This window comes from Boleophthalmus pectinirostris, unplaced genomic scaffold (genome assembly GCF_026225935.1).
Source record: "Boleophthalmus pectinirostris isolate CB_2022bp ecotype Guang Dong unplaced genomic scaffold, ASM2622593v1 HiC_scaffold_13, whole genome shotgun sequence".
NCBI classification, from domain to species: domain Eukaryota; kingdom Metazoa; phylum Chordata; class Actinopteri; order Gobiiformes; family Gobiidae; genus Boleophthalmus; species Boleophthalmus pectinirostris.
The window spans coordinates 7,226,564-7,240,552 of NW_026571036.1; the positions used below are offsets into that span (position 1 = coordinate 7,226,564).

Sequence of the window (13,989 nt, forward strand, 5' to 3'; positions counted from 1 at the left end):
CAGTTGTCTATGTCGAAGCACTTATGTTTACGTTCCTTCCAGTTCATCATAATAATACGTTTAGCTGATTAAAAAAAAAAAAAAAAACTCAGTGATAATGCAGTATGTGATCCAATTTTTGGGATGAAAAGTTTGGAGTTCTTATTCCAAATAGGCACAGCAATAATAAAAGCGCCTGTTCGAAAAGATTAAAAGATAAATAAGGTTTGACTTTTTTTGATAAAAGCCGTAAATGATAAAAACGTGTTTGTCTGTCTACATCTCCAAAGCTCAAAATGCTCTGTTCCAATTTGTCTTAACAGCTACTTTTTGACAATTTTGAGAGACGAACACAACCTAAACACGCAGAATTTGTGAGTTAAACATGATTGAATGAAACAAAACACAACTCCAGGTCTCCGGAAAATGGCGTAACGTAATACGGGCCCTTTAAATCACTTCAGAAAATGTTTTTGTGCATTTCCACTCTTCTGTTTCTTCGGGGTCTTCCTCTAAACGACATCTTCCCGTCTTGTCCTGCTGTCCATCTGTGTGCTGTGGCAGGTTCCTTTTGACTCAGAGGAGATCAGGAGAGCTCTGATCGCTGTCCATAACTTTGCTGTCCCTCAAATCAAGGTGCTCTTTCTCATTCTCTCCTTCATCTCACTGTGTTTGTTTGGACTCTGTGTCTCTGTGTCTTGACAATGTATTATGAAGTATAGTGAGTTAAATTCCCCAGTCTGAAAACTACCTCAGTGGGGTAATTCTCCAGCTAGGTGATCAGAAGGAGACTGGAATCGTTTTTTAGATCTAGAGAAGGTTTCTGGGCATTGTCTGGTTGCCTTTTCCACCTGCGCTGGTTCAAAACATGAATGTCACAAGGTTCAAGAAGATCAAGATACTTAAAAACGATCATTTCAATTTCAATTTTCAATGGACGCATCAAGAATCTTGGACTTCCGGTCATTGCGCAACGCATACTGTAAATGGCCTCGCTAGATGCTGCACTAGCTATCCAAACAGTTAAACGTAGACCCAGAAGAACTTCACAGAGAGCGGCTGGCTTTGGTGAAATTTACTGGTTCTTTGTCCCGTGAAACTACAACAGCAAACACATACAAAAATAGCCATTAATATATGTGCCAAATAAATTACAAATTATAAAGAGTACCAACAATTAAAGTAACAGTCAATGAATTTAGGCAATTAGCATAACGGTTAGCATAGCGAAATTAGCATATGAATTGCGAACTAATTTGCATAACAATGTTGCACCAGAAACGTGCTAACTAGTACATTACAAACTCAAAACACAATATTAAAGGTGTACAATCATGTTTCACCATGTAATACTCACAGACGACGCTTGAACAAACACCAAAAAGACTCAACAGAACCAAAGGGCGGCCATTTTGGAGGAGAGAGGCCTGAACAACAACTTCCTGTCTAACATTCTTCTTCTACTATTATTATCACAGGAATAAATTAAAGCGACCACTAGATGGCGTAACTTAGCATTCAATAAACATAAAACAGTTAAATACAGTAAACATAACGCATACTGGGAAGGATTTTCCGAGAAAGTGAGCATCAAACCGCCATGTTTGTTTTCCCAGTGGGATGCGTCGATTGACAAAGTCGATCTTTTCAAGTCTTTTGAACCATATCGCTTTTGTTTCTGGTTCTGATATTGTCATATTTTAGTTTTGGGATTCGGACATCGTAATTGCGTGGTTGTTTTATGTCCTAACACCGGAAAACGTCTCGAGAAATTTGTTTGTGAACTCCATAAATGCAAAAGGGAAAATCCTTCCCAGTATTGACCGGACGTCCAAGATTCTTGATGCATCTATTGAAAATTGAAATTGAAATGATCCTTTTTAAGTATCTTGATCTTTTTGAACCTTGTAACCTTGTAGTTTGTAACGTAATCCATTAAATTACCGTAATTAAACTTTGGATTACGTTGCTGAGTAGAACTTTAGGAATCTTAAGATGTTTGAAAGTTAAGACCGGAAATTCACCTTAGACCTGGTTTAGACCTGGTTTAGACCTGGTTTAGTTAGACCTGGTTTTAGACCTGGTTTAGACCTGGTTTAGTTTAGACCTGGTTTAGACCTGGTTTAGACCTGGTTTAGACCAGTTTAGACCTGGTTTAGACCTGGTTTAGTTTAGACCTGGTTTAGACCTGGTTTAGTAGACCAGTTTAGACCTGGTTTAGACCTGGTTTAGACCTGGTTTAGACCTGGTTTAGTCCTGGTTTAGTCTTTAGACCTGGTTAGACCTAGACCTTTAGTTTAGACCTGGTTTAGATCTGGGACCTGGTTTAGTAGTTTAGACCTGGTTTAGTCCTGGTTTAGTCTGGGTTTTAGTTTAGACCTGGTTTAGACCTGGTTTACCTGTTTAGACTGGTTTAGTTTTCTGGTTTAGACCTTGTTTAGACCTGGTTTAGCTGGTTTAGTTTAAGTTAGTCCTGGTTTAGACCTGGTTTTTGTTTAGCCTGGTTTGGTTTAGAGTTTAGTCCAATGAGTGAAATTACCGAAAAAATAAAATAAAATGAAAGGGATTTAGCCCAGAATGTGAAAACGGGAAAATCCCTCCGTGTAATCCATTTACTTCAACAAAGTAACTGTAATCCAATTACCACTCACTGAAACTGAAACAGTAACTGTAACCGAATACAGTTACTCATAATTTGTACTCTGATTACGTAACTCCGGTACATGTAATCTGTTACTCCCCGACACTGCTAGAGCGCGATGTGAGAAAATATAGATGTTTTTCTTGTCCAGATCGGTCAGGGCGGACGAGCAGAACTTCCTCCGATTGAAACCAGCACAGACTCTGAGCGTGGGCCCATAGTCCCCGTGCCCCTGGGGATCAGACCTGTGCTCAGCCGCTACCGCATAGAGGTACAACTGTCACTAAAGACATTTTCTATTGCTTTGTTTTTATTTGTCATGACTCTCACTGGTCTAGAAATAAAGGCAGTTTCTATTAAAGTTCTCTTGTTTCCTGCAGGTCTTGTTCTGGGGCCTGAGGGACTTGAAGAGGATAAATCTGGCTCAGGTAGATCGCCCCCGTGTGGACATAGAGTGTGCGGGACGAGGGGTGCAGTCGGCGCTCATTCAGAACTATAAGAAAAACCCAAACTTCAGCACTCTGGTCAAATGGTTCGAGGTGGTAAGTGCAAATATAGAATTCTAATGGACTTTATTTAGAGATCTTTTACATGACAAAAAGTTAAAAAAAAAACTAAAAAAAACTTGTTAATTTGAGTTCATTTGCAGTGGTCCAGTTTCCCTTTCACAACTTTTAGGCTCCGTCGCAGTAACGTCAACAACGTCAACTAAATGTGATGACGGATGAACAAAAAACTTCAAATAAACTCACGATTCAGGACTGATCTGGGACTAAACCAGGACTAAATCAGTTCTAAACCAGGACTAAACCAGAACTGAACCAGGACTGAACCAGAACTGAACCAGGATTGAACCAGGTCTGATCCAGGACTAAACCAGGACTGAACCAGGACTAAACCAGGACTGAACCAGGACTAAACCAGGACTAACCAGGACTAAACCAGGACTGAACCAGGACTGAACCAGACTGAACCAGGACTAAACCAGGACTGAACCAGTTCTAAACAGGACTAAACCAGGACTGAACCAGGAACTGAACCAGGACTGAACCAGGACTAAACCAGGACTGAACCAGGAACCAGGACTAAACCAGGACTAAACCAGGACTGAACCAGGACTGAACCAGGACTGAAACCAGGACTAAACCAGGACTGAACCAGGACTGAACCAGGACTAAACCAGGACTAAACCAGGACTGAACCAGGACTAAACCAGGACTGAACCAGGACTACACCAGAACTAAACCAGAACTGAACCAGGACTGAACCAGGAGGACTGAACCAGGACTAAACCAGGACTGAACCAGGACTGAACCAGGACTAAACCAGGACTGAACCAGGACTAAACCAGGACTGAACCAGGACTGAACCAGGACTGAACCAGGAGGACTGAACCAGGACTAAACAGGACTAAACCAGGACTGAACCAGGACTGAACCAGGACTGAACCAGGACTAAACCAGGACTGAAACCAGGACTGAACCAGGATTAAACAAGGCAGGACTGAAACCAGGACTGAACCAGGAACCAGGACTAAACCAGGACTGAACCAGGAGGACTAAACCAGGACTGAACCAGGAACCAGGACTAAACAGGACTGAACCAGGACTGAACCAGGACTGAACCAGGACTGAACCAGGACTAAAGCAGGACTAAACCAGGACTGAACCAGGAGGACTAAACCAGGACTGAACCAGGACTAAACCAGGACTGAACCAGGACTGAACCAGGACTGAACCAGGACTAAACCAGGACTGAACCAGGACTGAACCAGGACTGAACCAGGACTGAACCAGGACTGAACCAGGACTGAACCAGGACTAAACCAGGACTGAAACCAGGACTGAACCAGGACTAAACCAGGACTGAACCAGGACTAAACCAGGAACCAGGACTGAACCAGGACTGAACCAGGACTAAACCAGGACTGAACCAGGACTGAACCAGGAGGACTAAACCAGGACTGAACCAGGACTAAACCAGGACTAAACCAGGACTGAACCAGGACTGAACCAGGACTGAACCAGGACTGAACCAGGACTGAACCAGGACTGAACCAGGACTGAACTAGGATTGGACCAGGATTGAACCAGGATTAAACCAGGTCTAAACTAGGACTAAACCAGGTCTAAGCCTGGACTAAACTTGGACTAAACCAGAAGTGAACAAGGTCTAAACTAGGTCTAAACCAGGTTCAAACCAATTCTAAACCATCACTAAACCAAGACTAAACCAGGTTTAAATCAGGACTAAACCAGGACTAATCTTGGACTTGAGAGCGAGTGGGAGAACGCTTAGCCCCATGGGGCGAGGAGCTCTGCTGCTGCCCTTTCGCCTGTGGTCACCCGACGGGCCCGTCCCAACACTCAGTCCTGGTTTAGACCTGGTTTAGACCTATTTCAGTCCTGGTTCAGTCCTGGTCCCTCATGTGGCAGGTGTAGGAGAGTACTGCAGATATCATGAGCTTATGTAGTTTGTTTTCACCCTTGCCAGTAGCTCCAGTTTGACATTTAAGTTGTAGCTTTTATATTAGCTTTTATTTTTTATATCTTATGAAGTGGGTGGATGACAAACCCCCACGTACCGCGCCCACTACACCCCTGTTCACTGTGAATCGTTAGAATGCTCAGAATGCGTTGGGAAAAGGTTTGGACCTCTGCAAACTGTCCTCTAGATCACTGTGTTTGACATTTTAAAGGTTGTATAGAGGATTTTCCAAGGAACGAGAAATCCAGCGACTGTTTGTCCTTTTTCAAATGTTGCGCATGCGTGAAACCACCCCCCTCCCCTACAGCTCCTACGTAGAAACGCCTCCTCCCTCCTCCTCCTTACGCCAGAAACAGGTTTGTTTACAGCCGGTGCACATGACTTGTAAACAACTAACTACAGTGTTGGTTAGACAAGACGGAGAAGTGAGGAGCGGGGGGAGGGGTGCGCGGACATTTCGTTCGCGGACGAGAAGTGAGGAGCAGGGAGAAGAGCGGAGCGGGGAGGAGAGAGGAGAGAGGAGAGAGAGGAGAGAGGAGCGGTGCGCGGAGATTCCGTGCCCGGAGAAGTGAGGAGCAGGGGGAAGAGCGGATCGGGCAGCGGGGACAGGAGCAGGAAAGGGGTGCAGAGAAGAGTTGCGCGGAGATTCAGTGCGAATGAACTAGCTACAACACGCAGCAGCAAGCGGACTCTTTCTTTGCCTTGAAAATTACGTTTTCAGACATAGGATATCGCTTTTCGTGTCCTGAAAAACGTTTGTCTAGCTCTTGGAAATAAAGTACGTTTTCATAATAAGCAGAAGTTTGACCTGTCCAGGAGTAATTTGTGGACCAGTGCGTCAGTCTTTAGACCCTGCGTCTGCTTCAGTCGCGCCATCGCTGGAATGAATCTTACAAGAATCACCTTAGTTTGGCTTCGCTGCTTTTCCCCTTGTCTTCTTCTTTCAGCGACCTCAAAAACGGACTTTCTTTTGCGGCGAACTGCTCCTGGATTCTTGTCGCTATTGCAACAAACTTTGTGCGAACTGCGAGGAAGATATAGGTCAAAAAAAGCCGCTAAGAACTGTTGCGTTGGTGGAGTAAACAGCGTCTGTGCGTCTTGCGTCTGTGGACTGCGTGACAGTCGTACGTAAACCACGTACCGGCGGCGCGCAGGCAAGTCAGTTACGCTAGAAACGTAGGGAGATTGATTGACAGCCTGTCAGCTCACAGATAACGAGGCAGTGTCGTTATCTATTGGCAAATGTTTAGCCCCACCACGTCCAGAGTTGATGAATTTTTATTCTCTTTTTTTTGGTCATCATAATTACAAGGCTACTGCACCTCTATAATCTATCATTGACAATTTGAAACAAAAAAAAATCCTCCATACAACCTTTAAGGCAATAAAAATGAGGAATTAGGAATACAAATAAGAATGCAGAAAGAAAGCCTGACGTGATCTGACGCGATCCAGGACCTGCCGGAGAACGAGCTGCTGCACCCTCCCCCTGAACATCCGTGTGGTGGACTGCAGGGCGTTCGGGCGGTACATCCTGGTGGGCTCCCACGCCGTCACCAGCCTCAGACGCTTCATCTACAGCGCCCCGGACAAGAGCTCCAACCACTGGGCCACTGCAGGTACAACTCAGACGACTAGATTTACTGTTCATACGTGTTTTATCTGGTATTTAATTGGAATATTTAGAAACAGTAAGGCAGTACAGTCTCTCCTTTCTGTTTTCTCTTTCTCTTATATTCCTGTTTTATAAATAACCATTTGATTTAGTGTAGTTTTTAGTCTTTGTAGGTCAGATATCCATTGTTTTCTTCATTTACTTTCTATTTCAGGTCTATTCAACTTAAAATATATATACTATGTTTCCTGGTTTACCATTGGTGTGGGTATTCTAGTCTGCTTTATTACTGTAACTGTGTATAAATCCTGTGTTCATTCATACTTTAAAGGTCCTGTATTACACAATTTTGACTTTTGTGAGCTTTAAGTCATGTTAGAATGTCGTTTCCTTCTCAAAAACAGACCTGGAGTTGTGTTTTGTTTCATTCACACATGTTTCTGTAATGTTTTATTATTAGTCTGTCTACATCTCTAAAGCTCAAAATACTCTGTTCCACCCTGTGATGTCATAAGGTGGTAGTTTTAAAGTAGGGGTGCACCGAAATGAAAAAGTGTGGCCGAATACCGAAACCGAATATCAAATGCGGTTGTTAAGTTTCTCACAATTTTTTAAATATTGTATAAATAGCCTAGAATACATTTATAGATGTGTTTTTAAAAGAAAATAAATGTTTCAAATACAGGCACTCAAAAGAACAAAATAATGAAAAGCCTTTAATACCACATGGCAGATAAAGTTAAAATCACGCCAACACCTTTCTGCATTTTGGTCAAAGTCGAGATGGTTATCACAGTGCAGATGTAAAGTCATAGTTGTAGGTCACATGTTCACAGTGGGCTGGTCCACAGTCCAGTCCCCCTGGTGCATGATGGGACATGTAGGCTCAACAGATTTTAGTTACGAGCTATTTAATATAATACAAGATATAAACTGTACAAATCCCAACAAACAATATATTGAAAAATACATAAATTCAAAAGTGCTACAGATACAACTATAATTTGTATAATATATTAGAAGACTAGTCTTAAACAGTTTCATGGAGACGAAGAGTAAATGTTTATTTAATATTCTTTAAATATTCCTGTAGCTGTATACCAGTAAGTTTTTCATTCATATTAGGCTAGGCCTTCAACAACAATTCCTAAAAGCCTTAAGTGCATTAAAGTGGATAAACCCACAACAAATGAATTATTGTCCTTTTGGCACAAGTCTGCTTCTCTCAATAAATGTGTGTTTGTAGCCTCATTCACTAAAACAGTCTGTATAATACAGGTACACAATATATCCCAGGCCAGAACAGATAATAACAGCACTTCAGTTCCAAAATAAAAAGATTATAAGGGTTGATCATCTAAAGCAGGGGTGTCAAACTCAGATTCACAGAGGCCAAAATTAAAAACTGGGAGTCAGGACTGGAAGTCGTGGGCCAAACTAAATATTATTATAACGGTTTGAAAAAAATTCAACAACATTTACATGTTACATGAATCTCATGTTCCAAATATATTTATATCGCGGGCCAAATTTGGACCCCGGGCCTGAGGCCTGACGTCTGATCTAAAGCCTTGTACTGGCTTTTAAATAACTGACTAAACCAATAGTGGTAAATGCCTTAGGCCCTTTAGATATTTTGGTGTAACATTCATTTCAAACTGCAGTTCTTTTCTCACTCTCAAATTTCCACACTGCCGACATTTTAAAGAAGGCGTCAGATCACTGCGTCACTGCACGTTGTTCAATTGCGCCGAATGTGGCTTTTTTTTTTTTTTTTTTGCAATATTCAGCCAAATATATTCAGTTGCCAAATATTCGGTGCATCCATATTTTAAAGTTAACAGCTACTTTTTATCTTTTGTTCAGTAGAGATTGGAAATTCCAGGGCTGAAATCATCCAAATGATCCTAGTGAAGAACACAGAGGAGCTCCTCATCTGTTGTTTTACTATAAAACATCACAAGACGAAACAGAGTGTTTTCAGTTTGAGTGAAGAACTGAGCCTAAATCTGCAGGGTTTGTTTGTTGAACATGTGTGAATGAAACAAAACACAACAAAACAGTGTAATATGGGCCCTTTAAATGTGTAAACCTCCGGTCTTACTTTGTCTGAGAAATATAACTGTGTCTGTGTGGCTCGCTTTGCTTCACCATCTGCCTTTTGTTTCTTCTTTCTTCTTTTTCATATCTCACTCCGCTCACCCTGTCTTACCACCTTGACCCTGCTCTCTCCTGCTCCTCACTGCCCCCTGGTGGTCACTCACGCCTCAGCTAAACTAATGAACGGCTACCTGGTGCTTGCTAACGGCGGCTCCCAGCCTCGTGCCTCACCCAGCGTCTCCTCGCGCACTTTCTCTCGCCCCGCAGGTGACGTCATCCTCAACATGGACGACAGCAGCGTGCGCAAGATGGACACCATAGTCAGACTGGACGCTGTAAGACAAAGAGTGTGACTGTTGTTGTGAAAGAGGAGTGGGTGGAGACAGCTGCAGAGACTTAAAGGTTGTATAGAGGATTTTTTAAGGGAAGAGAAATACAGCGACAGGCCTTTTACAAATGTTGTGCATGCGTGACACCACCTTCCTCCTCCGCACCTCAGTAAAAACATCTCCTCCCGCTTCCTAACTCTAGAAATCACGTTTGTTTACAGCCAGTGTTAAAGTGACCGTCTAGAAATAATTTAGTGACCGACACGTGAGTATTTAGACCCTTAGTCGGCTTCAGTCGTGCAATCGTTGGAAGGAATCTCCAAGAATCACCTCAGTTTGGCTTCGCTCCCCTCCTCTTCTTCTTTCAGCGACCTCAAAAACGGACTTTCTTTTGCGGCGAACCGGTCATGGATTCTCGTCCGCCATCGGAACAAACTTTGTGCGAATTGCGAGGAAGCGACAGTTTGAAAAAGCCTCTAAGAACCGCTGCATAAACCACGTAATCCCAGCGCGTCGGCGAGTCAGTTACACTAGAAACATAATGGAGTTTGACTGACAACCTAACAGCCAATAGATAAAGAGGGAGCCTCGTTATCTATTGGCTGATGTTTATCTGGCCCCACCATGTCCACAGTTAATAGATTTTCATTCTTTTTGTTTTGGTCATAATAATTACAAGGCTGCTGCGTCTCTGTAATGGTATTTTAAACTTTCATTGACAATTTGAAACAAAAAAAAAAATCCTCCATACAACCTTTAAAGTGGGACTAAACACCTAAACTCCGCCCACAACCACAATTTAAATAAAGCTGCTAAACTGGAGAACTTAAGAGGAGGGATTTTCAGAGAAGAACACGCTTTGTAAATAGATACATATGTTTTTTTTTTCACTGCTGATGCCAAATATTTAGAATCCAGAGCAACCAATGGCTGATAAACTCTGCAGATATTTTTTGGCCAATATGTAGGGCTGATTTTAATTTTTTTAGGGAGGCTTGCGGGAGTGCAGTGCTCTACCGCTGCAAAGCTTGATCGGGCTACGGCTGTGCTTAGCTCCATGAGGCGCGGAGCTCTGTCCCAGTACTTTCGCCTGCGGTCACCTGACGGTCTACGCAGCACTCAATCCTGCTTCAGTTTTGGTTTAGTCCTGGTTCAGTCTTGGGATCAGTCCTGGTTTAGGCCACCTGTGTCTCACCTCCCCAGTGGCTCTCTGGCCTCACTTATTGAAAACCACTGCATTAAAGTGTGCAAATCAGTCGGTCTATGTATCGGAACACTCTGTACACACAATGGTCTTAGTTAAAAGCTGCTTAAAGGCTGCTTATACAGTGCAGTGTAGCTGTACTCAGGCAGAACTATTTGACCTCAACTACACAGACAGAAATTGGGTGCAGACACTTTAATTAGAACTTAAAATTAGATTGTTAAGGTAAGAAGTTGGTTTGGAATCCAGGTACAAAATGTACCACACAATACTTCATTAACTGTTTAATCAGAGCTGTCAGCTTTGATTCGACATCCAGCCCTTTAAGAGACCAAGACCTAAACAGGCTGGTGCCACCTAGTGCCTCTGCTCAATTTCATTTCTCTCCAGCGACTAGGTCAGGAATCAGAATACACACGTAGATCAAGGGTCTCCAACCTTGTTCCTCGGATTAAAATTTATGCCAAAATGAAAATGCCAGAGAGCTACTAAATTTAGCCATCACAGGAAATAAAATCTACATAAGAGCCATGGAAAGACTTAGATGGGGTACAGTTATATAAAACATAAAACATAAACCATTATTTATTTAAGACTGATAGATTTACAATAAAAAATAGGCATTTAATTAATCAAATTTGAGTTATTCAGGACAATACGTGTAATTTAGAAATCCCTTGGCGAGCTGCTTGGAAGGGGGTGGAGAACTATTGGTAACTCCGGAGCTACAGGTTGGAGACCCCTGCACTAGACTGTTTGCAAGAACCAAGAAGTGCGAGTTCGGGCACCAGCCAATCAGCGAAGAGCCGTACATTCTGTGTTGGCAACGATTCCCGAAATCGAGGATTGAAAGCCGAACGAAACAAAGAGAATGTTTGGTGAATTTTATCAAGGGGAAAGACGTTATTGCCCTTCCTTCTATGGGATTTGGGAAAAGCTTAATATACCAGTTAGCCCCGTTAGCGGCGCATTACATACGTCACGACCACATGGCAGTGATTGGTTAAATTAAAAGAAGTACCTGCCTGACCATCAAGAGAATGAATCCCAGTGCTGCGAGGTCAGACGGTTTCCATGAAGTGAAACCAAGACTTTTGCTTCTGGCAGTATTATTCTGGCCACACTCCCCCCACAGTGAACGACCATTATCAATTGAACACTACCTGCTTCAGAAAATAGTGGCCATTGTGTTAGAAGTAGCAGCTGTCTTTGCCCACTGCCTTTTCAATATAGCCATACTGGGTCTATATTGTTGTGTGCCCTGTAGACTTTGTATCCTTGTATCTGATTGTGCGCTCCTGCTCCTAACTGTGGCTATTAACCCCTTGTGTTCTGTGTGGTGCCCTGATGTAGATGTCTGACGCTGTAGTCAAAGTGGACATGGTAAGTCTATAGAAACTAACCGGTGTGTTACAACCAAGGAAAATAAGGAGTCATTGTTTTATTCGTTGATGTAAGCAGAATGAAGAGGAGAGCAAAGACAAAAAGAAGAAGAAGAAAAAGAAGGGTGTGGCTGAGGAGGAGGAGGAGCCAGACGAGAGTGTGCTGGACTGGTGGTCCAAGTACTTCGCCTCCATAGAGACACTCAAGGAGGTTTGTATGATAGTGTTACTGTTTATTGTATACTGCGGTCCCTCTACCAGCGGTGGAAGAAGTACTCTACTGAAGTAAATGTAGAGGAGACGAAAACAAACAGAAGATAAAAACAGTGAATCATATAAAGAAAAACAGTTCAACATTAAAAGATACTCTAAATAGATGGGTCTTCAGATGTTTTCTTGCAGGTGGTGAGGTCGGTGCAGTCACACAGTTGCTGAGGAAGTGAGTTCGAGAGGGTGGGGGGGTGATGGAGAAGGTTCTGTCTCCACAGGTTCAGAGCTTGGCCCTGCTGGGGAGGGGCTGGTGTCAGAGGATGTGCTGAGGGATGGGGAGTCAGTGGAGGTTCTGGAGGGCAGGGCTGATGTGTTCATTGTATCAGGAGAAAACCTGCTCTAGAAGAACAACAGTATGTTCTTGGTCTCTTTGCAGAAACTGAAGGCTCAGGAGGCGGCCCAGGCCGAGGCGGAGGAGAGAGAAGATCTGGAGATTCTGGTGGAGACTGGAGGTAGAAACACACATATGGGGACCACCAAGACTGACCCTGACGCTTATAGAGTCAAAGTGTCAATGGCCATCTGTCATTGTTCTGCAGGAGATTGTTTTAGTTTATTTCTGTAGCTGAGGGAGCCTCAGAGTCTCATGGAGAATGAGTGTTGTCAGTTACAAGTGTTCTCACAGCTTTAGCACATCCATAGTTTGCTGTACTACTTACTTTAGTCCAATCAGTATTATTGGTGTTAAGCAGTTCTAAGAGAGTTTGGTTTTAAAATGAAATTGTCATGGGCCGTTGTTGTGCATTCTGAATGTTTCTTCATCAATGCATCATCAGAAACACGTGAGAAGTCTGTCACTCATCAGTCACTCACCTGCACCATGTTCTGTTGTTATCATGAGATCATTAAGTCCCATGAAAGATGGTTTGTGAAGATGTTCTGAGCTGTTATGAATATCTGTACACACTCATTTGTTTCTCTATAATTAGGCTTGGGCATGTTAATACATTAACTCAAAAAATCATTAATCATGATTAATTATTTAACTCTGGTCACTTCTATCAGTCATGACCGTATAACACTGGATGAATACTGCTGCATATTTAGGTTGATGTGGTCAAATAAAGAGTGATTTAGGAACCAAAAAACTCATTCTTCTTTACATTGGTGCGCAACATAAAATGAATCGAGATTAAACTAGTATAATTTACAGTGCATAAGATCATTAAATATTAGCCATCTTTCATGTAGTTGGCGCTGTGTCCATGCTGTCCCTCACATGTCCATGTCCATGTCCATGTCCATGTCCATGTCCACTCACGGCACATCAGAGCTCAAACCAGACGACCCTCTCCTCAAAGGGCCCAGGCTCAAGGACAAGAGCAGAGACAAGAGGCTCACCAAGGACAAGAAGAAAGGCAAGGAGGGAGCGGACGGAGCGGAGAAGAGACCGGTCAAACTCAGAGTGGACGAGCTCATGGTACAGATACACAAGTCGTCCATATCACAAGTGGTGCAAGTACAGAGACTTGACCGTGTGCTGTTTATTTAAAGGTGTATAACAAAGAGCTGGAGTCAGAGTACGGGGACTTCGAGGACTGGCTGCACACGTTCAACCTGTACAGAGGGAAGGCCGGTGATGACGACGAGCACTCGCAGGACGAAGACAGGATCGTCGGCAGGTTCAAGGTGAGCTTATGAGTTGATGCAAACTTTGAGACATCCAGAAATCGAATAATGTAAGCGAGTTCATATCATTTAAGGTGTTTATATTATGTTAAAGTGAGGTTCTGTGCAATTTTGTTGAAATATCTGCCTACTTTCCATTAATATTTCAGTTTTACGTAAAGGTTTATTCCCGCCATTTGTTTCTGTAATATCTTTAGCTTTCTATAGGCAAGGCAAGTTTATTTGTATAGCACAATTCGTACACAAAGTAATTCAAAGTGCTTTACAGAATAAGAAATACATTAAAATCATAATAAAAACAAATCAAAACTTATTAAAATTAAAAAAGAGAGACATAAATTGGAGAGAAGAGT

The 13,989-nt window shown here is 42.7% G+C and overlaps 1 protein-coding gene across 1 annotated transcript in view; it reads left to right on the plus strand.

Moving 5' to 3' along the window:
- The window catches only part of otofa (otoferlin a), a 349,247-nt gene that overhangs the window by 319,182 nt on the left and 16,076 nt on the right, over positions 1-13,989 (plus strand). The window contains 10 exon segments of the mRNA XM_055149496.1: positions 2,772-2,891; positions 3,001-3,162; positions 6,563-6,592; positions 6,594-6,726; positions 9,090-9,157; positions 11,709-11,738; positions 11,814-11,948; positions 12,384-12,459; positions 13,279-13,427; positions 13,502-13,636. Coding sequence (XP_055005471.1) covers positions 2,772-2,891; positions 3,001-3,162; positions 6,563-6,592; positions 6,594-6,726; positions 9,090-9,157; positions 11,709-11,738; positions 11,814-11,948; positions 12,384-12,459; positions 13,279-13,427; positions 13,502-13,636 — 1,038 coding nt within the window.